Source organism: Heterodontus francisci, chromosome 26 (assembly GCF_036365525.1).
Source record: "Heterodontus francisci isolate sHetFra1 chromosome 26, sHetFra1.hap1, whole genome shotgun sequence".
In the NCBI taxonomy this organism is placed as follows: Eukaryota; Metazoa; Chordata; class Chondrichthyes; order Heterodontiformes; family Heterodontidae; genus Heterodontus; species Heterodontus francisci.
The window spans coordinates 15,910,836-15,937,689 of NC_090396.1; the positions used below are offsets into that span (position 1 = coordinate 15,910,836).

The 26,854-nt window shown below is 53.1% G+C and overlaps 1 protein-coding gene across 5 annotated transcripts in view; it reads right to left on the minus strand.

The window, feature by feature from the left end:
* itgb4 (integrin, beta 4) overlaps nt 1-26,528 on the minus strand; it is a 162,042-nt gene extending 135,514 nt beyond the window's left edge. For 3 of the 5 annotated variants that reach the window (XM_068057845.1, XM_068057842.1, XM_068057840.1), the window contains exons 1-6: nt 26,290-26,490; nt 19,456-19,531; nt 18,798-18,880; nt 3,740-3,832; nt 1,091-1,295; nt 305-401 (exon numbers count right to left, since the gene is read on the minus strand). In XM_068057845.1, the coding sequence (XP_067913946.1) occupies nt 305-401; nt 1,091-1,295; nt 3,740-3,832; nt 18,798-18,880; nt 19,456-19,528 (551 nt within the window). In that variant the 5' untranslated portion in view covers nt 19,529-19,531; nt 26,290-26,490. The other 2 variants (XM_068057841.1, XM_068057843.1) reach the window with 2 other exon arrangements.
* Nucleotides 26,529-26,854: the final 326 nt, after the last annotated feature.

The following is a 26,854-nucleotide window of genomic DNA, read 5'->3' on the forward strand; positions in this document are numbered from 1 at the left end:
CCTTCACTGTTACTGACTCAAAAACCTGAACCGCGTGGACTGCAGCAGTTCAAGAAGGCAGCTCACCACCACCTTCTCAAGGGCAATTAGGGATGAGCAATAAATGCTGGCCTTACCAGACATGCTCTCATCTCAGGAATTAATAAAAAAGTAAGAGATTGGGTGTGAATTTGTATCTTTACAAGCCTACATATACATCACAAACTCTGACACATATGTATACACACAAAACACAGAAGCAGAAACACAGAGTCACTGTCTGCACATCACTCCCCTTAGGTCTCTGATAACCATGAAGTCTTACCTTGAAGGTCTCATATCTGTCTGTGGAACAGTCACTTTGTCAACAAACTTCCCAAAGCCGATGGTGTAGTCACTTGACATATTCCGCACAACATTAGCTGTCAAATGCAAGCAATGAGAATTTGGGATGTAGAAATATTCATACTGATATCAAAGACTCACATCTGCATAGAGCCTTTCATGGCCTCAGGATATCCCGAAGCATTTTACAGCCAATTAATTACTTTTGAAGCGTGGTCACTTTTGTGATGTAGGAAACACAGCAGCCAGTTTGTGCACAGCAAGCTCCCACAAACAGCTAAGTGATAATGATCAGATAACCTGTTTTACAGTGATGTCGAAGGGTAAATATTGGCCAGAACACTGGGGAGAACTCTGCTGCACTTCTTCAAAACAGTGCCATGGAATATTTTATAACTATCTGAGAGGACAGGTAAGGTCTCGGATCAACATCTCACCACACCTCTGACAGTGCAGCACCCCTTCAGTACGATACTGGAGTAGCAACTTGAATTTTGTGCTCAAGTCCCTGGAGTGGGACTTGAACCTCCAACCTTCAGCCTCAGCGGTAAGAGTGCTACCACTGAGCTACAGCTGACACTTTGGCCTATACTATACCAATCCATGCTGGAGACCCCCTCCAATTAGCGCAGTCTGTTTGTTCCTTCAAGAAGCATTCGTGGCAACTAACAACAAACTAACAGCCCCCCGGGACTATGACAATGTTATGGCTGGTGCAATGGGTCAAATGTAGAAACAATTTTGTACTAAACGCTCTGCTGCTTACCCAGCTTGAGGCCCAGTTTCTTCAAGTTATCCAAATCGTCCTTCATCGAGTTGGAGAAGTCCATGAGGAAATACAGATCGACTGGAGCTTCCTCTGGCTGAAAGACCTCAATGTCCACTGTCTTCTCGTCCCCCGCCCGCAGTTTCATGGACACTTGTTGTGGTGAGATCTGGTTCTGCTTGATTCTGGTATTGATTTTAGTTGCCTGAGAAAGAAAGACTTGCATCTATATTGCGCCTTTCACAGACTTGGAATGTCCTAATGTGCTTTACAGACAATGAAGCACTTTTGAAGTGGAGTTCCTGTTGTAATGTAGGAAACATAACAGCCAATTTGTGCACTCGGTCAGCGCTGCACTGGAGTGTCGGCCTAAATTTTTGTGTTCAAGTCTCAGGAGCGACAAACGCAAGGAAGTTATGATAAACCTTTATAAACCTCTGGTTTGGCCTCGACTGGAGTATTGTGTCCAATTCTGGGCACCACACTTTAGGAAGCGTGTGAAGGATTTAGAGAGGGTGCAGAAAATATTTACGAGAATGGTTCCAGGGATGAGAGATTTCAGCTACAAGGATTGACTGGAGAAATGGGGCTTCTCTCCTTAGAGAAAAGAAGGTTGAGACGAGATTTGATAGAGGTGTTCAAAATTGTGAAGGGTCCAGTCAGAGTAAATAGAGAGAAACTGTTCCCATTGGCAGAAGGATACGGAACCAGAGGACACCAATTTAAGGTGAATGGCAACATACCAAAGGCCACATGGGGAAAAACTTATTTTACGCAGCGAGTGGTTAGGATCTGGAATGCACTACCTGAGAGTGTGATGGAGGCAGATTCAATCATGGATTTCAAATGGGAATTGGATAATTATCTGAAGAGAAAAACTGCAGGGCTACAGGGAAAAGGCAGGGGCGTGGGATGACCTGACTTGCTCTTGCAGAGAGCTGGCATGGACACAATGGGGTGAATGGCTGTAACCATTCTATGATTCTAGGAGTAGAATTTGAACCCATCAACTTTCCTGACTCAGGAGCAAGACTGTCACCACTGGGCCACAACTGAAATGAAAGAATACAATACTGCTGACTGTGGTGACCTGAGGGAAGAATATTAGAAAACTTAGCAAGAGGACTAAATAGAGGCATAGAGTACAAAAGCAAGGAAATTATGCTAAACCTATATCAATCAATAGTTAAACCTCAGTTAGAGTATTGTGTTGAATTCTGGGCATCACACTTTAGGAATAGTGCAGATGAAATTAGAAATGTTCCAAATTAGAAATGTTCCAAAGGGTTTTGACAGGTAGGAAGAACCTGTTTCCACTGTCAACTGATGACTGAAGGACACAGACCTAAAATTATTGGCAGAAGAACTGGTGGGTTTATGAGGAGAATTATTTTATGCAGCAAGTTGTTCTGGAATGCGTTGTTGTGAAAGTAACTTTCAAAAGGGAATTGGATAAATACTTGGAAAGGAAAGTAATTATGAAGTTATGGCGAAAGAGCAGGTGAATGGGTCTCTTTCAAAGAGATAGCATAGGCATGATGGGCTGAATGGCCTCCTCCTGTGCTGCATGTTCCTATGACTAAAGGACATTTGATTTGGGGGATTTAGGGTGTATTGATCTTCAATGTATTTCACAGATAAACTGCACCTCAGTGGCTCAGTGGGCTTTTTCCAGGCACTGAGAAACCAGGAAGAGTTTCGAGCCCAGACTGTACTCAGGTAGCTGATCTCAGTCAGTGGTATCAGTGGCCCTGGGGCAGGGAGGAGAAAACCAGCCAGGGCTTTTGCTCCTAATTGCTGTCCAGCCATCCCTGATGGAGAAGCTTGCATCTGGATGTCGGGCGAGGACATTCGTGGTTTCATAGTTCACAGTGATTGAATATTCCAATGGCACTCACAGTCACCACCTTCACATGAATGATGGCTTCTTTGACAAAGCACCCAAAGGTGGCCAGCCCCAAAAAAACCACACCCCAGCAGAAACATACTGCAGCAGGGTCTCATCCCAGCAGAACCATACCCCAAAAGAACCATATCCCCATAAAACAATACCCTAGTAGAACTAGACTTGAGTAGAACCATACTCCAATAGAACAGTTCACCAACAATGCCATACCCCAAAAGTACACCCCAATTGAACAATACCTTAGTAGAATCACACCCTCGCAGAACCATATCCCCACAGTGTCATACCCTAGCATGGAGTCATGGTTTTCAGGGGAGCAGGAATAAAATAGTCATACAGATATAGAAGGTCCCAGTTGGTACAGCAGTGGAGGTGCTTTACTCAAAGTCACTGTCCATGGGCTAAGGTAGGTGAAATAAGGCAACGCGTCTACTCCTGGTCACTCCTTGAGTGTGAGGGAAGAATAGCATTTGATTGGGATGTGTTGTTCCCTGTGGTGAACTAGCTTCTCACACCTGAAGGACAGTTGCCAGGACTGGAGGGGGACAGGAGGAGGAGGGGAACAGGGGGGCAGCCAATTTGACGTAAACTGTGTCGCAGCAAAAGTCAACACATTCAGGAGTGAGAGGAGTAAAGAGAACCTGATGGAAAGACTTCCTCTCTGAGAGGGAATATTTCAGGTCTGGCTTCCTTGCTCACTGACTATAGACTGTGCATCATCTCCTACCCTGTGGGGGACATACCGAGTTTATCTTCATCGAGCTCGTCATCTGGATAATCTGTTTGCATTTCGACTGCAGGTTGATCTGCAGATCACATCTGGAGAAATAAATTTTCTGTAAAACAAGAAACACCAAAGATTGCAACCATTTCAGCTCATTCAGCAAAACACATCACCCCTCAAACCTCCACTGGCTCCTTAAGCCCCAACACAAACTCAGAATCTCTCCACAGCTTCCTCCTGCCTACACGGTATGATGCTCCAACAGTGGTGCTGTGTAAGTTGCCCACCTCCCTTCTTGAAGCCCCTTGCTTATTGATGATAGTTTCAGCTCTCCAGTCCCTACTCTTGGGGACTCTCTCCCGAATCCTCTCCCTACTGTCACTCCTTTACCCACCTTTTGAAGGCCTCCTCAGAACCTATCCTTGCAAATGTGCTTTCAGTCCCCACTCGCACTCTTGTCAGGGTCCATTTCCCCTCTCGGGATGTTTTTATGACCGTAGAAATTGAAGTTAATGTTCTTTGAGTGAGAACAATTGGATTCTTCCAAAGAATTTGCCTGAGCTGGAAGGTGTCCATTCTGTATTTGCCTCAGCTTGGAGCGTTCCTCTCCATCATGCCATTCATTTTATTTATGAACAATAAAATAGATTGATTCTGGTCAGCTTTCCTACCCCACTCCACCTCCCACCCGCACACCCCTTACACACTCGATCTGATCTGTAGGCTTTAACCATTTAAGGAATGAAGAATTTAGAAATAATTTTGGTCACGCTATACCATCCCGTTGATTGCCAAAATTGAACAAATTTCATAATGTAATCTTCAGTTGTATTAATTGTGCCATTTTATACCATGTTGTTCTAGATCAGAACAGTACATCTTTGTTCTGGATCCATAAGATACAACATATTGTTAAAGAACAGAAGAGCGGCACACAGCTCAATGATAAGAGGAAATCATCCACAAGACCTTCGTTCAAATGTAGATATCACAGGCTGGTCCAGATCAAAGTAGGTTTGGAGGTGGGGGGGGGGGGGTATCTGTTGGAGTTTGGAGGTGGGGGGGTCTGTTGGGGTTTGGAGGTGGGGGGAGGGGTCTGTGTTAGAGTTTGGAGGATGGGGTGGGTCTGTTGGAGTTTGGAGGATGGGGTGGGGTCTGTTGGGGTTTGGAGGATGGGGGGTTTCTGTTGGTTTGGAGGATAGGGGGTCTGTTGGGGTTTGGAGGATGGGGGTTCTGTTGGGGTTTGGAGGTGGGGGGGCTGTTGGGGTTTGGAGGTGGGGGGGTCTGTGTTAGGGTTTGGAGGATGGGGAGGTCTGTTGGAGTTTGGAATATGGGGGGGTCTTTTGGGGTTTGGAGGTGGGGGAACTCTGTGTTAGAGTTTGGAGGTGGGGGGGTCTGTGTTAGTCTTTGGAGGTGGGGGAGTCTGTTGGAGTTTGGAGGATGGGGAGGGTTTGTTGGGGTTTGGAGGATGGGGAGGATTTGTTGGGGTTTGGAGGTGGGGGCAGTCTGTGTTAGAGTTTGGAGGTGGGGGGTCTGTTGGGGTTTGGAGGTGGGGGCGGTCTGTGTTAGAGTTTGGAGGTGGGGGGTCTGTTGGAATTTGGCGGATGGGGGGGGTCTGTTGGGGTTTGGAGGTGGGAGGGTTTGTTGGGGTTTGGAGGTGGGGGGTTTGTTGGTGTTTGGAGGTGGGGGGGTCTGTTGGAATTTGGAGGTGGGAGGGTTTGTTGGGGTTTGGAGGTGGGGGGGTTCTGTTGGAGTTTGGAGGTGGGAGGGTTTGTTGGGGTTTGGAGGTGGGGGTGTCTGTTGGGGTTTGGAGGTGGGGGGGTCTGTTGGAGTTTGGAGGTGGGGGGTCTGTTGGAGTTTGGAGGAGGGAGGGTTTGTTGGGGTTTGGAGGTGGGGGGGTTCTGTTGGAGTTTGGAGGTGGGAGGGTTTGTTGGGGTTTGGAGGTGGGGGTGTCTGTTGGGGTTTGGAGGTGGGAGAGTTTGTTGGGGTTTGGAGGTGGGGGCTGTCTGTGTTAGAGTTTGGAGGTGGGGGGGTCTGTTGGGGTTTGGAGGTTGGGGTCTGTTGGGGTTTGGAGGATGGGGGGGGTTTGTTGGAGTTTGGAAGATGGGGGGTTTTGTTGGAGTTTTGAAGTCGGGGGTTCTGTTGGGGTTTGGAGGTGGGGGGTCTGTTGCAGTTTGGAGGTGGGGGGTCTGTTGGTGTTTGGAGGTGGGGGGGGTGTTTGTTGGGGTTTGGAGGTGGAGGGGTCTGTTGGAGTTTGGAGGTGGGTGGGTCTGTTGGGGTTTGGAGGTGGGAGGGTCTGTTGGAGTTTGGAGGATGGGGGGATTTGTTGGAGTTTGCAGGATAGGGGGGTTTGTTGGAGTTTGGAAGTGGGGTGTTCTGTTGGGGTTTGGAGGTGGGGGGGTCTGTTGGAGTTTGGAGGTGGGGGGGTCTGTTGGTGTTTGGAGGTCGGGGGTGTTTGTTGGGGTTTGGAGTGGGGGGGTCTGTTGGAGTTTGGAGGTGGGGGGTCTGTTGGAGTTTGGAGGTGGGGGGGTTTGTTGGGCTTTGGAGGTGGGGGGTTTCTGTTGGAGTTTGGAGGTGGGAGGGTTTGTTGGGGTTTGGAGGTGGGAGAGTTTGTTGGGGTTTGGAGGTGGGGGCTGTCTGTGTTAGAGTTTGGAGGTGGGGGGGTCTGTTAGGGTTTGGAGGTGGGGTGTCTGTTGGGGTTTGGAGGTGGGGGGGTCTGTTGGGGTTTGGAAGTGGGGGGGTCTGTTGGGGTTTGGAGGATGGGGGGGTGCTGTTGGGGTTTGGAGGATGGGGGGTGCTGTTGGGGTTTGTAGGTGGGGGTTCTGTTGGAGTTTGGAGGATGGGGGGGTTTGTTGGGGTTTGGAGGTTGGGGTCTGTTGGGGTTTGGAGGATGGGGGGGGTTTGTTGGAGTTTGGAAGATGGGGGGTTTTGTTGGAGTTTTGAAGTCGGGGGTTCTGTTGGGGTTTGGAGGTGGGGGGTCTGTTGCAGTTTGGAGGTGGGGGGTCTGTTGGTGTTTGGAGGTGGGGGGGGTGTTTGTTGGGGTTTGGAGGTGGAGGGGTCTGTTGGAGTTTGGAGGTGGGTGGGTCTGTTGGGGTTTGGAGGTGGGAGGGTCTGTTGGAGTTTGGAGGATGGGGGGATTTGTTGGAGTTTGCAGGATAGGGGGGTTTGTTGGAGTTTGGAAGTGGGGTGTTCTGTTGGGGTTTGGAGGTGGGGGGGTCTGTTGGAGTTTGGAGGTGGGGGGGTCTGTTGGTGTTTGGAGGTCGGGGGTGTTTGTTGGGGTTTGGAGTGGGGGGGTCTGTTGGAGTTTGGAGGTGGGGGGTCTGTTGGAGTTTGGAGGTGGGGGGGTTTGTTGGGCTTTGGAGGTGGGGGGTTTCTGTTGGAGTTTGGAGGTGGGAGGGTTTGTTGGGGTTTGGAGGTGGGAGAGTTTGTTGGGGTTTGGAGGTGGGGGCTGTCTGTGTTAGAGTTTGGAGGTGGGGGGGTCTGTTAGGGTTTGGAGGTGGGGTGTCTGTTGGGGTTTGGAGGTGGGGGGGTCTGTTGGGGTTTGGAAGTGGGGGGGTCTGTTGGGGTTTGGAGGATGGGGGGGTGCTGTTGGGGTTTGGAGGATGGGGGGTGCTGTTGGGGTTTGTAGGTGGGGGTTCTGTTGGAGTTTGGAGGATGGGGGGGTTTGTTGGAGTTTGGAAGATGGGGGTGTTTGTTGGAGTTTGGAAGTGGGGGGGGGAGTCTGTTGGTGTTTGGAGGTGGGGGGGGGGTTTGTTGGGGTTTGGAGGTGGGGGGTCTGTTGGAGTTTGGAGGTGGGGGGGTCTGTTGGTGTTTGGAGGTGTGGGGGGTTTGTTGGGGTTTGGAGGTGGGGGGGTTCTGTTGGGGTTTGGAGGTAGGGGGTCTGTTGGAGTTTCGAGGTGGGGGGGTCTGTTGGGGTTTGGAGGTAGGGGCTGTCTGTGTTAGAGTTTGGAGGTGGGGGCTCTGTTGGGGTTTGGAGGTGGGGGGTCTGTTGGAGTTTGTTGGTGGGGGGGTTTGTTGGAGTTTGAAGGTGGGACAGTTTGTTGGGGTTTGGATGTGGGGTCTGTCTGTGTTAGAGTTTGGAGGTGGGGGGGTCTGTTAGGGTTTAGAGGTGGGGGGACTGTTGGGGTTTGGAGGTGTGGTGTATGTTGGGGTTTGGAGGTGGGGGGGTCTATTGGGGTTTGGAGGTGGGGGGTCTGTTGGGCTTTGGAGGATGGGGGGGTCTGTTGGGCTTTGGAGGATGGGGGGGTCTGTTGGGCTTTGGAGGTGGGGGTTCTGTTGGAGTTTGGAGGTGGGGAGTCTGTTGGTGTTTGGAGGTCGGGGGGGGGGTGTTGTTGGGCTTTGGAGGTGGGGGGGGTCTGTTGGAGTTTGGAGGTGGGGGGGGTCTGTTGGAGTTTTGAGCTGGGGGTGTCTGTTGGGGTTTGGAGGTCGGGGGTGTTTGTTGGAGTTTGGTGGTGGGGGGTCTGTTGGTGTTTGGAGGTGGGGGGGGGGTGTTTGTTGGGGTTTGGAGGTGGAGGGGTCTGTTGGAGTTTGGAGGTGGGTGGGTCTGTTGGGGTTTGGAGGTGGGAGGGTCTGTTGGAGTTTGGAGGATGGGGGGATTTGTTGGAGTTTGCAGGATAGGGGGGTTTGTTGGAGTTTGGAAGTGGGGTGTTCTGTTGGGGTTTGGAGGTGGGGGGGTCTGTTGGAGTTTGGAGGTGGGGGGGTCTGTTGGTGTTTGGAGGTCGGGGGTGTTTGTTGGGGTTTGGAGTGGGGGGGTCTGTTGGAGTTTGGAGGTGGGGGGTCTGTTGGAGTTTGGAGGTGGGGGGGTTTGTTGGGCTTTGGAGGTGGGGGGTTTCTGTTGGAGTTTGGAGGTGGGAGGGTTTGTTGGGGTTTGGAGGTGGGAGAGTTTGTTGGGGTTTGGAGGTGGGGGCTGTCTGTGTTAGAGTTTGGAGGTGGGGGGGTCTGTTGGGGTTTGGAGGTGGGGTGTCTGTTGGGGTTTGGAGGTGGGGGGGTCTGTTGGGGTTTGGAAGTGGGGGGGTCTGTTGGGGTTTGGAGGATGGGGGGTTGCTGTTGGGGTTTGGAGGATGGGGGGTGCTGTTGGGGTTTGGAGGATGGGGGGTGCTGTTGGGGTTTGGAGGATGGGGGGTTTGTTGGAGTTTGGAAGATGGGGGTGTTTGTTGGAGTTTGGAAGTGGGGGGGGAGTCTGTTGGTGTTTGGAGGTGGGGGGGGTTTGTTGGGGTTTGGAGGTGGGGGGTCTGTTGGAGTTTGGAGGTGGGGGGGTCTGTTGGTGTTTGGAGGTGTGGGGGGTTTGTTGGGGTTTGGAGGTGGGGGGGTTCTGTTGGGGTTTGGAGGTAGGGGATCTGTTGGAGTTTCGAGGTGGGGGGGACTGTTGGAGTTTCAAGGTGGGGGGGTCTGTTGGGGTTTGGAGGTAGAGGCTGTCTGTGTTAGAGTTTGGAGGTGGGGGCTCTGTTGGGGTTTGGAGGTGGGGGGTCTGTTGGAGTTTGTTGGTGGGGGGGTTTGTTGGAGTTTGAAGGTGGGAGAGTTTGTTGGGGTTTGGATGTGGGGTCTGTCTGTGTTAGAGTTTGGAGGTGGGGGGTCTGTTAGGGTTTAGAGGTGGGGGGACTGTTGGGGTTTGGAGGTGTGGTGTATGTTGGGGTTTGGAGGTGGGGGGGTCTATTGGGGTTTGGAGGTGGGGGGTCTGTTGGGCTTTGGAGGATGGGGGGGTCTGTTGGGCTTTGGAGGATGGGGGGGTCTGTTGGGCTTTGGAGGTGGGGGTTCTGTTGGAGTTTGGAGGTGGGGGTTCTGTTGGTGTTTGGAGGTCGGGGGGGGGGTGTTGTTGGGCTTTGGAGGTGGGGGGGGTCTGTTGGAGTTTGGAGGTGGGGGGGGTCTGTTGGAGTTTGGAGGTGGGGGGAGTCTGTTGGGGTTTGTAGGTGAGGGGCTCTCTTGGAGTTTGGAGGTGGGGAGTCCATTGGAATTTGGAGGTGGGGGGGGGTGTCTGTTGGAGTTTTGAGCTGGGGGGGTCTGTTGGGGTTTGGAGGTCGGGGGTGTTTGTTGGAGTTTGGTGGTGGGGGGTCTGTTGGAGTTTGGAGGTGGGGGGGTTTGATGGGCTTTGGAGGTGGGGGGTTTCTGTTGGAGTTTGGAGGTGGGGGGGGTCTGTTGGGGTTTGGAGGTGGGGTGTCTGTTGGGGTTTGGAGGTGGGGGGGTCTGTTGGGGTTTGGAGGATGGGGGGGCTGTTGGGGTTTGGAGGATGGGGGGGGCTGTTGGGGTTTGGAGGTGGGGGTTCTGTTGGAGTTTGGAGGATGGGGGGGTTTGTTGGAGTTTGGAAGATGGGGGTGTTTGTTGGAGTTTGGAAGTGGGGGGGGAGTCTGTTGGTGTTTGGAGGTGGGGGGGGTTTGTTGGGGTTTGGAGGTGGGGGGTCTGTTGGAGTTTGGAGGTGGGGGGGTTTGTTGGGGTTTGGAGGTGGGGGGGTTCTGTTGGAGTTTGGAGGTGGAGGGGTCTGTTGGAGTTTGGAGGTGGGTGGGGTCTGTTGGAGTTTGGAGGTGGGGGGTCTGTTGGAGTTTGTTGGTGGGGGGGGTTTGTTGGAGTTTGAAGGTGGGAGGGTTTGTTGGGGTTTGGAGGTGGGGGCTGTCTGTGTTAGAGTTTGGAGGTGGGGGGGTCTGTTGGGGTTTAGAGGTGGGGGTCTGTTGGGGTTTGGAGGTGGGGTGTCTGTTGGGGTTTGGAGGTGGGGGGGTCTGTTGGGGTTTGGAGGTGGGGGGTCTGTTGGGCTGTGGAGGATGGGGGGGGTCTGTTGGGGTTTGGAGGTGGGGGTTCTGTTGGAGTTTGGAGGTGGGGAGTCTGTTGGTGTTTGGAGGTCGGGGGGGGGGTGTTGTTGGGCTTTGGAGGTGGGGGGGGTCTGTTGGAGTTTGGAGGTGGGGGGGTCTGTTGGAGTTAGGAGGTTGGGGGGGGGGGTCTGTTGGGGTTTGGAGGTGAGGGGCTCTCTTGGAGTTTGGAGGTGGGGAGTCCGTTGGAATTTGGAGGTGGGGGGGGTCTGTTGGAGTTTGGAGCTGGGGGGGTCTGTTGGTGTTTGGAGGTCGGGGGGGGGTGTTGGAGTTTGGTGGTGGGGGGTCTGTTGGTGTTTGGAGGTGGGGGGGGTGTTTGTTGGGGTTTGGAGGTGGAGGGGTCTGTTGGAGTTTGGAGGTGGGTGGGTCTGTTGGGGTTTGGAGGTGGGAGGGTCTGTTGGAGTTTGGAGGATGGGGGGATTTGTTGGAGTTTGCAGGATAGGGGGGTTTGTTGGAGTTTGGAAGTGGGGTGTTCTGTTGGGGTTTGGAGGTGGGGGGGTCTGTTGGAGTTTGGAGGTGGGGGGGTCTGTTGGTGTTTGGAGGTCGGGGGTGTTTGTTGGGGTTTGGAGTGGGGGGGTCTGTTGGAGTTTGGAGGTGGGGGGTCTGTTGGAGTTTGGAGGTGGGGGGGTTTGTTGGGCTTTGGAGGTGGGGGGTTTCTGTTGGAGTTTGGAGGTGGGAGGGTTTGTTGGGGTTTGGAGGTGGGAGAGTTTGTTGGGGTTTGGAGGTGGGGGCTGTCTGTGTTAGAGTTTGGAGGTGGGGGGGTCTGTTGGGGTTTGGAGGTGGGGTGTCTGTTGGGGTTTGGAGGTGGGGGGGTCTGTTGGGGTTTGGAAGTGGGGGGGTCTGTTGGGGTTTGGAAGTGGGGGGGTCTGTTGGGGTTTGGAAGTGGGGGGGTCTGTTGGGGTTTGGAGGATGGGGGGTTGCTGTTGGGGTTTGGAGGATGGGGGGTGCTGTTGGGGTTTGTAGGTGGGGGTTCTGTTGGAGTTTGGAGGATGGGGGGTTTGTTGGAGTTTGGAAGATGGGGGTGTTTGTTGGAGTTTGGAAGTGGGGGGGGAGTCTGTTGGTGTTTGGAGGTGGGGGGGGTTTGTTGGGGTTTGGAGGTGGGGGGTCTGTTGGAGTTTGGAGGTGGGGGGGTCTGTTGGTGTTTGGAGGTGTGGGGGGTTTGTTGGGGTTTGGAGGTGGGGGGGTTCTGTTGGGGTTTGGAGGTAGGGGGTCTGTTGGAGTTTCGAGGTGGGGGGGACTGTTGGAGTTTCAAGGTGGGGGGGTCTGTTGGGGTTTGGAGGTAGAGGCTGTCTGTGTTAGAGTTTGGAGGTGGGGGCTCTGTTGGGGTTTGGAGGTGGGGGGTCTGTTGGAGTTTGTTGGTGGGGGGGTTTGTTGGAGTTTGAAGGTGGGAGAGTTTGTTGGGGTTTGGATGTGGGGTCTGTCTGTGTTAGAGTTTGGAGGTGGGGGGGTCTGTTAGGGTTTAGAGGTGGGGGGACTGTTGGGGTTTGGAGGTGTGGTGTATGTTGGGGTTTGGAGGTGGGGGGGTCTATTGGGGTTTGGAGGTGGGGGGTCTGTTGGGCTTTGGAGGATGGGGGGGTCTGTTGGGCTTTGGAGGATGGGGGGGTCTGTTGGGCTTTGGAGGTGGGGGTTCTGTTGGAGTTTGGAGGTGGGGAGTCTGTTGGTGTTTGGAGGTCGGGGGGGGGGTGTTGTTGGGCTTTGGAGGTGGGGGGGGGTCTGTTGGAGTTTGGAGGTGGGGGGGGTCTGTTGGAGTTTGGAGGTGGGGGGAGTCTGTTGGGGTTTGTAGGTGAGGGGCTCTCTTGGAGTTTGGAGGTGGGGAGTCCATTGGAATTTGGAGGTGGGGGGGGGGTCTGTTGGAGTTTTGAGCTGGGGGGGTCTGTTGGGGTTTGGAGGTCGGGGGTGTTTGTTGGAGTTTGGTGGTGGGGGGTCTGTTGGAGTTTGGAGGTGGGGGGGTTTGATGGGCTTTGGAGGTGGGGGGTTTCTGTTGGAGTTTGGAGGTGGGAGGGTTTGTTGGGGTTTGGAGGTGGGAGTGTTTGTTGGGGTTTGGAGGTGGGGGCTGTCTGTGTTAGAGTTTGGAGGTGGGGGGGGTCTGTTGGGGTTTGGAGGTGGGGTGTCTGTTGGGGTTTGGAGGTGGGGGGGTCTGTTGGGGTTTGGAGGATGGGGGGGGCTGTTGGGGTTTGGAGGATGGGGGGGGCTGTTGGGGTTTGGAGGTGGGGGTTCTGTTGGAGTTTGGAGGATGGGGGGGTTTGTTGGAGTTTGGAAGATGGGGGTGTTTGTTGGAGTTTGGAAGTCGGGGGGGGAGTCTGTTGGTGTTTGGAGGTGGGGGGGGTTTGTTGGGGTTTGGAGGTGGGGGGTCTGTTGGAGTTTGGAGGTGGGGGGGTTTGTTGGGGTTTGGAGGTGGGGGGGTTCTGTTGGAGTTTGGAGGTGGAGGGGTCTGTTGGAGTTTGGAGGTGGGTGGGGTCTGTTGGAGTTTGGAGGTGGGGGGTCTGTTGGAGTTTGTTGGTGGGGGGGGTTTGTTGGAGTTTGAAGGTGGGAGGGTTTGTTGGGGTTTGGATGTGGGGTCTGTCTGTGTTAGAGTTTGGAGGTGGGGGGGTCTGTTAGGGTTTAGAGGTGGGGGGACTGTTGGGGTTTGGAGGTGTGGTGTATGTTGGGGTTTGGAGGTGGGGGGGTCTATTGGGGTTTGGAGGTGGGGGGTCTGTTGGGCTTTGGAGGATGGGGGGGTCTGTTGGGCTTTGGAGGATGGGGGGGTCTGTTGGGCTTTGGAGGTGGGGGTTCTGTTGGAGTTTGGAGGTGGGGAGTCTGTTGGTGTTTGGAGGTCGGGGGGGGTGTTGTTGGGCTTTGGAGGTGGGGGGGGTCTGTTGGAGTTTGGAGGTGGGGGGGGTCTGTTGGAGTTTGGAGGTGGGGGGAGTCTGTTGGGGTTTGTAGGTGAGGGGCTCTCTTGGAGTTTGGAGGTGGGGAGTCCATTGGAATTTGGAGGTGGGGGGGGGGGTCTGTTGGAGTTTTGAGCTGGGGGGGTCTGTTGGGGTTTGGAGGTCGGGGGTGTTTGTTGGAGTTTGGTGGTGGGGGGTCTGTTGGAGTTTGGAGGTGGGGGGGTTTGATGGGCTTTGGAGGTGGGGGGTTTCTGTTGGAGTTTGGAGGTGGGAGGGTTTGTTGGGGTTTGGAGGTGGGAGTGTTTGTTGGGGTTTGGAGGTGGGGGCTGTCTGTGTTAGAGTTTGGAGGTGGGGGGGGTCTGTTGGGGTTTGGAGGTGGGGTGTCTGTTGGGGTTTGGAGGTGGGGGGGTCTGTTGGGGTTTGGAGGATGGGGGGGGCTGTTGGGGTTTGGAGGATGGGGGGGGCTGTTGGGGTTTGGAGGTGGGGGTTCTGTTGGAGTTTGGAGGATGGGGGGGTTTGTTGGAGTTTGGAAGATGGGGGTGTTTGTTGGAGTTTGGAAGTGGGGGGGGAGTCTGTTGGTGTTTGGAGGTGGGGGGGGTTTGTTGGGGTTTGGAGGTGGGGGGTCTGTTGGAGTTTGGAGGTGGGGGGGTTTGTTGGGGTTTGGAGGTGGGGGGGTTCTGTTGGAGTTTGGAGGTGGAGGGGTCTGTTGGAGTTTGGAGGTGGGTGGGGTCTGTTGGAGTTTGGAGGTGGGGGGTCTGTTGGAGTTTGTTGGTGGGGGGGGTTTGTTGGAGTTTGAAGGTGGGAGGGTTTGTTGGGGTTTGGAGGTGGGGGCTGTCTGTGTTAGAGTTTGGAGGTGGGGGGGTCTGTTGGGGTTTAGAGGTGGGGGGTCTGTTGGGGTTTGGAGGTGGGGTGTCTGTTGGGGTTTGGAGGTGGGGGGGTCTGTTGGGGTTTGGAGGTGGGGGGTCTGTTGGGCTGTGGAGGATGGGGGGGGTCTGTTGGGGTTTGGAGGTGGGGGTTCTGTTGGAGTTTGGAGGTGGGGAGTCTGTTGGTGTTTGGAGGTCGGGGGGGGGTGTTGTTGGGCTTTGGAGGTGGGGGGGGTCTGTTGGAGTTTGGAGGTGGGGGGGTCTGTTGGAGTTAGGAGGTTGGGGGGGGGTTCTGTTGGGGTTTGGAGGTGAGGGGCTCTCTTGGAGTTTGGAGGTGGGGAGTCCGTTGGAATTTGGAGGTGGGGGGGGTCTGTTGGAGTTTGGAGCTGGGGGGGTCTGTTGGTGTTTGGAGGTCGGGGGGGGGTGTTGGAGTTTGGTGGTGGGGGGTCTGTTGGTGTTTGGAGGTGGGGGGGTGTTTGTTGGGGTTTGGAGGTGGAGGGGTCTGTTGGAGTTTGGAGGTGGGTGGGTCTGTTGGGGTTTGGAGGTGGGAGGGTCTGTTGGAGTTTGGAGGATGGGGGGATTTGTTGGAGTTTGCAGGATAGGGGGGTTTGTTGGAGTTTGGAAGTGGGGTGTTCTGTTGGGGTTTGGAGGTGGGGGGGTCTGTTGGAGTTTGGAGGTGGGGGGGTCTGTTGGTGTTTGGAGGTCGGGGGTGTTTGTTGGGGTTTGGAGTGGGGGGGTCTGTTGGAGTTTGGAGGTGGGGGGTCTGTTGGAGTTTGGAGGTGGGGGGGTTTGTTGGGCTTTGGAGGTGGGGGGTTTCTGTTGGAGTTTGGAGGTGGGAGGGTTTGTTGGGGTTTGGAGGTGGGAGAGTTTGTTGGGGTTTGGAGGTGGGGGCTGTCTGTGTTAGAGTTTGGAGGTGGGGGGGTCTGTTGGGGTTTGGAGGTGGGGTGTCTGTTGGGGTTTGGAGGTGGGGGGGTCTGTTGGGGTTTGGAAGTGGGGGGGTCTGTTGGGGTTTGGAGGATGGGGGGTTGCTGTTGGGGTTTGGAGGATGGGGGGTGCTGTTGGGGTTTGTAGGTGGGGGTTCTGTTGGAGTTTGGAGGATGGGGGGTTTGTTGGAGTTTGGAAGATGGGGGTGTTTGTTGGAGTTTGGAAGTGGGGGGGGAGTCTGTTGGTGTTTGGAGGTGGGGGGGGTTTGTTGGGGTTTGGAGGTGGGGGGTCTGTTGGAGTTTGGAGGTGGGGGGGTCTGTTGGTGTTTGGAGGTGTGGGGGGTTTGTTGGGGTTTGGAGGTGGGGGGGTTCTGTTGGGGTTTGGAGGTAGGGGGTCTGTTGGAGTTTCGAGGTGGGGGGGACTGTTGGAGTTTCAAGGTGGGGGGGTCTGTTGGGGTTTGGAGGTAGAGGCTGTCTGTGTTAGAGTTTGGAGGTGGGGGCTCTGTTGGGGTTTGGAGGTGGGGGGTCTGTTGGAGTTTGTTGGTGGGGGGGTTTGTTGGAGTTTGAAGGTGGGAGAGTTTGTTGGGGTTTGGATGTGGGGTCTGTCTGTGTTAGAGTTTGGAGGTGGGGGGGTCTGTTAGGGTTTAGAGGTGGGGGGACTGTTGGGGTTTGGAGGTGTGGTGTATGTTGGGGTTTGGAGGTGGGGGGGTCTATTGGGGTTTGGAGGTGGGGGGTCTGTTGGGCTTTGGAGGATGGGGGGGTCTGTTGGGCTTTGGAGGATGGGGGGGTCTGTTGGGCTTTGGAGGTGGGGGTTCTGTTGGAGTTTGGAGGTGGGGAGTCTGTTGGTGTTTGGAGGTCGGGGGGGGGTGTTGTTGGGCTTTGGAGGTGGGGGGGGTCTGTTGGAGTTTGGAGGTGGGGGGGGTCTGTTGGAGTTTGGAGGTGGGGGGAGTCTGTTGGGGTTTGTAGGTGAGGGGCTCTCTTGGAGTTTGGAGGTGGGGAGTCCATTGGAATTTGGAGGTGGGGGGGGGGGTCTGTTGGAGTTTTGAGCTGGGGGGGTCTGTTGGGGTTTGGAGGTCGGGGGTGTTTGTTGGAGTTTGGTGGTGGGGGGTCTGTTGGAGTTTGGAGGTGGGGGGGTTTGATGGGCTTTGGAGGTGGGGGGTTTCTGTTGGAGTTTGGAGGTGGGAGGGTTTGTTGGGGTTTGGAGGTGGGAGTGTTTGTTGGGGTTTGGAGGTGGGGGCTGTCTGTGTTAGAGTTTGGAGGTGGGGGGGGTCTGTTGGGGTTTGGAGGTGGGGTGTCTGTTGGGGTTTGGAGGTGGGGGGGTCTGTTGGGGTTTGGAGGATGGGGGGGGCTGTTGGGGTTTGGAGGATGGGGGGGGCTGTTGGGGTTTGGAGGTGGGGGTTCTGTTGGAGTTTGGAGGATGGGGGGGTTTGTTGGAGTTTGGAAGATGGGGGTGTTTGTTGGAGTTTGGAAGTGGGGGGGGAGTCTGTTGGTGTTTGGAGGTGGGGGGGGTTTGTTGGGGTTTGGAGGTGGGGGGTCTGTTGGAGTTTGGAGGTGGGGGGGTTTGTTGGGGTTTGGAGGTGGGGGGGTTCTGTTGGAGTTTGGAGGTGGAGGGGTCTGTTGGAGTTTGGAGGTGGGTGGGGTCTGTTGGAGTTTGGAGGTGGGGGGTCTGTTGGAGTTTGTTGGTGGGGGGGGTTTGTTGGAGTTTGAAGGTGGGAGGGTTTGTTGGGGTTTGGAGGTGGGGGCTGTCTGTGTTAGAGTTTGGAGGTGGGGGGGTCTGTTGGGGTTTAGAGGTGGGGGGTCTGTTGGGGTTTGGAGGTGGGGTGTCTGTTGGGGTTTGGAGGTGGGGGGGTCTGTTGGGGTTTGGAGGTGGGGGGTCTGTTGGGCTGTGGAGGATGGGGGGGGTCTGTTGGGGTTTGGAGGTGGGGGTTCTGTTGGAGTTTGGAGGTGGGGAGTCTGTTGGTGTTTGGAGGTCGGGGGGGGGGTGTTGTTGGGCTTTGGAGGTGGGGGGGGTCTGTTGGAGTTTGGAGGTGGGGGGGTCTGTTGGAGTTAGGAGGTTGGGGGGGGGGGTTCTGTTGGGGTTTGGAGGTGAGGGGCTCTCTTGGAGTTTGGAGGTGGGGAGTCCGTTGGAATTTGGAGGTGGGGGGGGTCTGTTGGAGTTTGGAGCTGGGGGGGTCTGTTGGGGTTTGGAGGTCGGGGGGTTTGTTGGGGTTTGGAGGTGGGGGGGTTCTGTTGGAGTTTGGAGGTGGGGGGTCTGTTGGAGTTTGGAGGTGGGGGGGTTTGATGGGCTTTGGAGGTGGGGGGTTTCTGTTGGAGTTTGGAGGTGGGAGGGTTTGTTGGGGTTTGGAGGTGGGAGTGTTTGTTGGGGTTTGGAGGTGGGGGCTGTCTGTGTTAGAGTTTGGAGGTGGGGGGGTTCTGTTGGAGTTTGGAGGTGGAGGCGTCTGTTGGAGTTTGGAGGTGGGGGGTCTGTTGGAGTTTGGAGGTGGGGGCGTCTGTTGGGGTTTGGAGGTGGGGGTTCTGTTGGAGTTTGGAGGTGGGGGGGGTCTGTTAGGGTTTGGAGGTGAGGGGTCTGTTAGGGTTTGTAGGTGGGGGGGGGGATTGTTGGAGTTTGGAGGATGGGGGGGTTTGTTGGAATTTGGATGTAGCGGTGCCTGTTGGAGTCTGGAGGTGGGGGGGGGTCTGTTGCAGTTTGGAGGATGGGGGGGTTTGTTGGAGTTTGGAGGTGGGGGGGGGGTCTGTTGGTTTTTGGAGGTGGGGGGTGTTTGTTGGGGTTTGGAGGTGGGGGCGTCTGTTGGAGTTTGGAGGTGGGGGCGTCTGTTGGAGTTTGGAGGTGGAGGGCTCTCTTGGAGTTTGGAGGTGGAGGGGGTCTGTTGGAGTTTGGAGGTGGGGGGGTCTGTTGGAGTTTGGAGGTGTGGGGGTTTGTTGGGGTTTGGAGGTGGGGGGTTTATTGGGGTTTGGAGGTGGGGGGCGTTCTGTTGGGGTTTGGAGGTGGGGGGTATGTTGGAGTTTGTCGGTGGGGGGGTTCTGTTGGGGTTTGGAGGTGGGCGGGGTCTGTTGGGGTTTGGAGGTGGGGGGGGTCTGTTGGCGTTTGGTGGTGGGGGGGGTCTGTTGACGTTTGGAGGTGTGGGGTCTGTTGGAGTTTGTAGGTGGGGGGGGGTCTGTTGGAGTTTGGAGCTGGGGGGTCTGTTGGAGTTTGGAGCTGAGGGGGGTCTGTTGGAGTTTGGAGTTGGGGGTCTGTTGGAGTTTGGAGGTGGGGGGTCTGTTGGAGTTTGGAGGTGGGGGGGTCTGTTGAAGTTTGGAGGTGGGGGGTTCTGTTGGAGTTTGGAGGTGGGGGGTTCTGTTGGAGTTTGGAGGTGGGGGTCTGTTGGAATTTGGAGGTGGGGGGTCTGTTGGAATTTGGAGGTGGGGGGGTCTGTTGGAGTTTGGAGGTGGGGGTCTGTTGGAATTTGGAGGTGGGGGGTCTGTTGGAGTTTGGAGGTGGGGGGGGTCTGTTGAAGTTTGGAGGTGGGGGGTTCTGTTGGAGTTTGGAGGTGGGGGTCTGTTGTAGTTTGGAGGTGGGGGGGGGTGTTGTGTTTGGAGGTGTGGGAGGGGGTGTAGACGAGGGGTGGGTGTGCTGTGGTTTTTCGAAGTTACCTCATCAGCACAGTATGAGCAGTCCTTGTTCACTCTCATGCACTCAGTGCAGGTTTTAGCTCGACTGAGAATGCAGTGATTGCCTGAAACCAAAAGAAAGTTTGAAATAGCGTCAAACACTCAGCATCAAGTAGTCAGAGATCAAACCAGACATACAGTCAGACATCTGCACCTGAATAACTTGCTTTACTTCTGGACTATACTGCAATTCCTTAAAGGGACCATCACCAAAAAAGGTAAATATATTGAAAAATACTTTCCTGAATGTAAGTGACGAATGCCATTTCTGGCCCCTTTCAATCGCCTCCCTGCCTCTCCTGGTCATTCTCTCCATCTCAATTGCCTCCCTTCCAAGTCACCCCTCCCTTCCAATCGTTTCCCCCCCTCTCCTAATCATCTCTCCCCTACTAATTGCCTTCCCACCACCATAACCACCCCACGCACCCTCTCCCTGCTCATCGCTGCCAGCGATGCAGGTACTCAAAATTGACAGCCAGTGATCTGCCCCTTTGAGTCCCAGCACCAGGTATGCCTAGAGTTTAGCCATTCTGGCAGAGTGATCTTTCCCGACAGGGAATTCCTGGGCCATAGAGGTGAGTTCCTCACTGGGAAAATGTCAAAGAAGAGGAGAGAGCAGAGATAAAAGTAGAAACCTCACTTCTGTCCCCCTGACACACAGCTCCTGATAGGACCACGATCACCACCGAGCACCATATCTTCCACCGCTCCATCTCCTGATGAAACACAAAGAGTTAATGGTTCCTACTCACTATTAGATAGAGGTTCAACTATGCTACTGATCAATCCTCTATTCACAATCTCTTCCATTTTTATCATGTAATAAGAACTTTTAGGAAGAGGAAACATTGCTTTGACCCAACAAGCCATCACGTTTTCAAAGATTACCCTCACCTGCCCACCTTCTCACCATATCCCTCAGACCCATTTCTGCCCAAAAATACATCAGCCCAGATTTTGTAGTCAAGGGTTGAATGAGTGGCACTGGCCATTCATTGCACCAACACTTGTCCTTAGAATATTGTAGGCTTTTGCAATGGAACTTACAGTAATTAGAGAGCCATTTCAGCACAGATCCTCTACAGGGGATCTGGGACCTGTGTGAATTGGGCAAGAGGCTGTGTCTCTCCTTCATCAATCAGATTGGAGAATCGTTCATGAGGAGCACAGAGTCTGAATCAGGAAGTATATGTTTGAATAGTTAACTCAATGGCAAATCATGTACAGAAAATGGAGAGGGAGAGAAAGTTGGAATTAAGAGAGGGGCAAAAGTGGTAGAAGCAATAAGTAAAAGAAAATATTTATTTATGTTAAATCTCCAACAATAATTCAGATTTGAAGGTGTAATAAGGTGTTCTGTGTAATAAGGTTGCTCCCGTTCTTAACGTCTTAACAGCTGATCTTTTATCTATATCCTCTTATTCTATACCTCTCAGTTACCAAAGTCAGTCTGGTTCCATTGCTACCGTGTTATCTTCCTTCATAATTTTAAGCACATATCAAATCACCCCATATAATCTCTTCTGTTCCAATGAAAACAGCTTCAATTTTTCACATCATTCTTTGTATTTTTATTTCCTCATACCAGCTTAGTGAATCTGCATTGTTCACACAACCTGCTTATAGTATGGAGCCCAAAACTGTACACAGTTCACCAACTGTGGTCCTGCTAAGGTTTGATGTAAATTCACCATGACATGTTGACTTTATATTCCATATTTCTGTTGTAAAGGCCTGGTATCGGTTAGTTTCTTTCTGACCTTATTTACTTGAGGTGCTGCATTTAAGATCTTGTGAACTGTGTCACTCTAGCCTCTGAGTCAGCAGGCTGTATGTTCAAGCTCCACTCCACTTGAGCCATAATCCAGGCTGGCACTCCAGAACAGTACTGGGGGAGTTCTGTACTGTCAGAGGTAGTGTCCTTCAGATGAGATATTAACCCAAGGCCCAGTCTGGTCTCCCAGGTGGATGTAAAAGATTCCATGGCACTATTATAAAGAGCAGGGGAATTATCCCCAATGACCTGGCCATTATCTTTCCCTCAAGTAACCTCACAAAACAGATCATTTGATCTTTTTCACATTGTTGTTCGTGGGATCTTGCTGTGCACTGATTGGTTGTCATGTTTGCTACATTACAATTGTGACTACACTTCCAAAGTACTTTATTGGCTGTAAAGCACTTTGGGATGTCCTGAGGTAGTGAAAGGTGATACACAAATGCAAGCTTTCTTTTTTTCCCCTCCCTGTTCTCTGGAGCACTAAGGCCAAGAGATTAACGCTGGGTTCTTCCGGTTTGAATGGATGGAATATAGAATAGAATTTCAAAATTTGTCGATGACACCAAACTTGGAGGTGTGGCAAATAGTGAGGATGATATGAACCTTCTACAACTGGGCAACTAGACAGGCCAGCAGAATGGGCAGAGCGGTGGCAGATGGAATTTAATACAGACAAATGTGAGGTGATGCATTTTGACAGAAGGAATAGGGAGAGGCAATATATACACAATGACACAGTTCTAACGAGTGTGCAGGAACAGAGGGACCTGGGGGTGCATGGACATCAATCTTTGAAGATGGCAGGACATATTGAGAGAGTGGTTAGTAAAGCATATGGGATCTTGGGATTCATAAATAGAGGCATTGAGTACAAAAGCAGGGAAGTTATGCTGAACCTTTATAAAGCTCTGGTTAGGCCCCAACTGGAGTATTGCGTCCAGTTCTGTTCATCACACTCGGGAAGGATGTGAGAGTCCTTGAGAGGAGGCAGAGGAGATTTATCAGAATGGTTTCAGGAATGGGGGATTTTAGTTTCAAGGTTAGGTGGGAAAAGCTGGGGTTGTTGTCCCTGGAGCAAAGGAGAATGAGGGGAGATTTGATAGAGGTTTACAAGTTTATAACAGGGCTTAGATAAGTTAGACAAGGAAAACTACTCCCATTAACTGATGGTACAACAACTAGGGGACACTTTGGGCAAGAAATACAGGGGGAATGTGAAGAAGAACGTTTTTACGCAGTGGGTGGTAATGACCTGGAACTCATCGCTCACATGGTTGCTGGAAGTGGAGACAATCAATGACTTCAAAAGGAAATTCAGAATCACAGAATTGTTAGTGCAGAAGGAGGCCATTTGGCCCATCATGTCCACACCAGCTCTCTGAAAGAGCAATTCACTCAGTTCCATTCCCCCGCCTTCTCCCCATAACCCTGCACATTCTTCCTTTCCCTATAACTGTCTAATTCCCTTTTGAATGCTTCAATTGAACTTGCCTCCACCACGTTCTCAGGCAGCGCATTCCAGACCTTAACGCCTCGCTGCATGAAAAAGTTTTACCTCATGTCACTTTTGCTTCTCCTACCAAATACTTTAAATCTGTGCCCTCTCGTTCTTAACCCCTCATGATTATGAATACCTCCAAATTGGATGGCCACTTGAAGAAAATAATGGGGGAGTGTGACTGACTGGATTGCTCCGCGGAGGGCTTGCATGGACACCATGGGCCGAATGGCCTCCTTCTGTGCCGTAAATGACTCCATGATTCAGTTACACACTGCTTGTAGCTACTCTCCAGTTATAAAACTGTATCTGTCCACTTGTATTTAGTGATTTCTGTACTTGGAACCTTAATACATCATTCTGCTCCTCCACGGTTTCTCCAGATATAGAACAAAGGTGGGTAAATGGACTTGAGGTGCAGATTAGCTGTGATCTAACTGAATGGCAGAACATGCTGAAGGGGCTGAATGGCCTCCTCCGTTCCTATGTTAGTGATCTCAGCTGAGGCAAGAAGAGTACTGAACTTTACAGAGATTGTCCAGTGCACCAAAATGAATGTTTCCATTGTCGATCTGCTCTGAAGGACTGCAGACCACAGCAGCTTTGTGCTGTGAGTCCCCACTCATTGGGAAACAGGATGGAACCAGCCCAAACTTATGCCATGGAGGACCACTCCAGCCAATAGAAAGAAGAAGCTTTCATCTAGACACATCCGACGGACTTGATTCCAGATCCTGGAGGTAAAAATACAGCGTCTATCCAATCACAACATCAGAGAGACAGAGAACAGCCTTCACCCAGTAAAGACAACATCTTAGAGAGTAAGAAAATAGCCTTACTCTGAAAATCTTCACCTCAGAGACCAAATTCATCACTTGTTAGGCAGAAAGATTTTCATCCCTCATTAGAGAGGGATCTTCACTCATTAGAGTAAATTTGCCCCTCAGAGATAAAACTATACCCCTCAAAGAGAGAGGAAGTAGTTTTAACCAATCAGAGCTAAAGTGATGAAGACACTCTTCATCCTCCAGAGAGAAAAAGGAAGTCTTCACTGTTTCAGGGATGAATTTGGGACCAAGTCCCAGAATTGAATGGACACTGCATTAACCCACTGCATCACGTTGTCAAGCCAACCAATGTATGGAATAGACAGTAATCCAGGAACCCATAGATTACAAAGGGAACTAGGAATCTGTGGGATATGGGGCCTGCAAACAATAAACAGAATGTACAATGATTAGGGCTGTATAAAATATAGGGCCAGTTTTCCAAATATATACTGCAGAACCAGCTACAATTACAGAGCCTAAATAGACAGAAGATGATAGTTTCACAATAGACTAGCAGGGAAAGGTGCTGCGCCAACAGACTTGAAGGCCCCATATTCAATCCCAGCCTCTGGTGAGTTTCTGTTCTGAGCCAGAAAAGCAATGGGGATACTGTGATTGGGCTCAGCCACCACTGTTGTACTCTTAGCTGTGAGTCAGAATGTCCTGGGTTCTAGCCCCACTCCATATTTATCTCTCAACCAACATCAATAAAATAACTGTTCACTTGGGTGAGGGTTGCTAGTCTCTTTGTAACTGGATCTCAATTTGCTGACTGCGGGATCAACTGGTTTCACTGAAGTACTTTGATGCACCTGAGGTGGTGATAAAAATCATCATCGAATCTTACAGCACAGAGGAGGCCATTTGCCCCATTATGCCAGTGCCAAAAGGCACTATATGAATGTACCTTCTATCCATCACTGTTATAAGGAGGTGGATATCAGCCAGAGTTTTCCCTCTGATGCATCCCTGTCCCAGTACCCATGTGTGGATGTCAGATGAGAACAGGATTAGATAAAGTCTTTGCAAGCAGAACACTGACACTAGGTCTAACATAAGGATGGGGTACCGGAGGATAGACAGTACCTATCATCTGTACCCTGCAAGAGTCCATGGCTTCAGGAACTAGGGTGAGGGAAGAAAGTTGGTGTGATGCACACTTGGAGGGAGGGTCAGACCCCATCCTGTAAACAACATTTCTGGTAAAATTGCAAACTTCCTGTCAGTTTCAAAGTACATTTGTATTTTCACCAGGATTTCCGAACCGGCGAAAATCTTCACCAAGGTATTAACCTTATCCCCTCACATAGCACCTTGGCCCAGTTCCCCTCCCCCTCCCCTGTCTGAACCCCAGAGCCATTCCCCCTCCCACTGACTGAACCCCAGACTCATTCCCCCTCTCCTGACTGAACCCCAGAGCCATTCCCCCTCCCACTGACTGAACCCCAGACTCATTCCCCCTCCCCTGACTGAACCCCAGACTCATTCCCCCTCCCCTGACTGAATCCCAGACTCATTCCCCCTCCCACTGACTGAACCCCAGACTCATTCCCCCTCCCACTGACTGAATCCCAGACTCATTCCCCCTCCCACTGACTGAACCCCAGACTCATTCCCCCTCCCACTGACTGAATCCCAGACTCATTCCCCCTCCCACTGACTCAATCCCAGACTCATTCCCCCTCCCCTGTCTGAACCCCAGACTCATTCCCCCTCCCCTGTCTGAACCCCAGACTCATTCCCCCTCCCACTGACTGAACCCCAGACTCATTCCCCCTCCCCTGACTGAACCCCATACTCATTCCCCCTCCCCTGACTGAACCCCAGACTCATTCCCCCTCTCCTGACTGAACCCCAGACTCATTCCCCCTCCCCTGACTGAACCCCAGACTCATTCCCCCTCCCCTGTCTGAACCCCAGACTCATTCCCCCTCCCCTGACTGAACCCCATACTCATTCCCCCTCCCCTGACTGAACCCCAGACTCATTCCCCCTCTCCTGACTGAACCCCAGACTCATTCCCCCTCCCCTGACTGAACCCCAGACTCATTCCAGGCTGGTCACAGTTGAAACACTTTATCTTATAACGGTGGAAGGGCTCAGCTTTTTCATAAAAGTCGTTGAGGGCGGCACAGTTTAAAAAACAAACTCTCACCAAAAGAGACAAATGTAAAAATCTTCCTGAAATACACCTGACCCCACAAACAACTTTAAACCTGCCAATCCATCTCCAGATCCTGTTAGGTTTTAGAAATTTAAAACAAATCCTTGCTCCTTCGCAGATGAGTTCAGTTGAACAGACTCGGAATGATGTTCAGGAAAGTCGGGACAACCAGAGGGGTCCGCCGCTGCCGATCCAACTTCGCCAATGGGCAGAAAGGAATAAATCAAAAGGTCGGTTTGGAGGGGAACTCAAACCCGGGAACAGACTGGAATTTCCTCCGGGTTCAGAGTGGAATTCCCCCCGGGATCAGATTGCAATTCCCCCCGGGATCAGAGTGTAATTCCCCCCGGGATCAGAGTGTAATTCCCCCCGGGATCAGAGTGGAATTTCCTCCGGGATCAGACTGTAATTCCCCCCGGGATCAGACTGGAATTGCCCCCGGGATCAGACTGTAATTCCCCCCGGGATCAGACTGGAATTGCCCCCGGGTTCAGAGTGGAATTCCCCCCGGGATCAGACTGTAATTCCCCCCGGGATCAGACTGGAATTGCCCCGGGTTCAGATTGCAATTCCCCCCGGGATCAGACTGGAATTCCCCCCGGGATCAGATTGCAATTCCCCCCGGGATCAGACTGTAATTCCCCCCGGGATCAGACTGGAATTGCCCCCTGGATCAGACTGGAATTGCCCCGGGTTCAGACTGGAATTGCCCCCGGGTTCAGATTGCAATTCCCCCCGGGATCAGATTGCAATTCCGCCCGGGATCAGACTGTAATTCCCCCCGGGATCAGACTGGAATTGCCCCCGGGATCAGACTGGAATTGCCCCCGGGTTCAGATTGCAATTCCCCCCGGGATCAGACTGGAATTTCCTCCGGGATCAGACTGGAATTGCCCCCGGGTTCAGATTGCAATCCCCCCCGGGTTCAGTGTGCAGTTTCCTCGGGATCAGGGCGAATTCCCCCCGGGATCAGGGCGAATTCCCCCCGGGATCTGGGTGCCTCCTCTGGTCAGTTTCCCTCGCAGTCCCAGGGCGAATTTGTCACTTTCTCCCGCTCTGATCTGCCCTCGGTACAATCAAAAGTAAAAACTTCGTCTTAATTGTAACAAATTCTGGTCCTGGAGCGAACCCTCCAAATTCCTCAAACTCCCTCCCGAGTGAGCAGCTCAGCCCCACTCCCCAAACCCTTGAACTTCACCTACCTTCAGTTACTAGCCGGCTGGAGATGACTGTCCTGGTTAAATATTGACTTGGGCTATTCTCCTTCCCACTTTAACTGTCTCGCTTGGTGGATCGGAGCCCGAATGCAGTCCCTCCCAGAGTTAGGAGAAGTTTGTTTTTCCTCTCTCTCCGTGCAGGTATGTACCTGGTGATGAGGCACAGCGTCACCCTCTGACTAACTGCAGCATTCCTTACTCACCTGCTGGGGCAGGATGAGAACACACCGCCTCCCTCACCCGGGGCGACAGCCTGAATCAAACCCAGCCACTGAACTTCAGGGAAAGTCAAGGCAGCTTCCGGATAAAGTGCGACCAGCACAGTCCCCTGCAATCCCCACGACATGTCATTCCCACTCCCAGGGCTGCATCATTACAATCCAGGCTGAAACTCCAATGCAGTACTGAGGGAGTACTGCACTGTCGGACCCTTCTCCAGTGGTTGGAAAAGGTTGGCAGTAGAAGAGCAAGAGAGCACCCCCTTACCCACCACCCCCCACCCCCCCAGCCCACCACACAATTCACCGCCTCCCCCCCCCCCCCCCCCCCC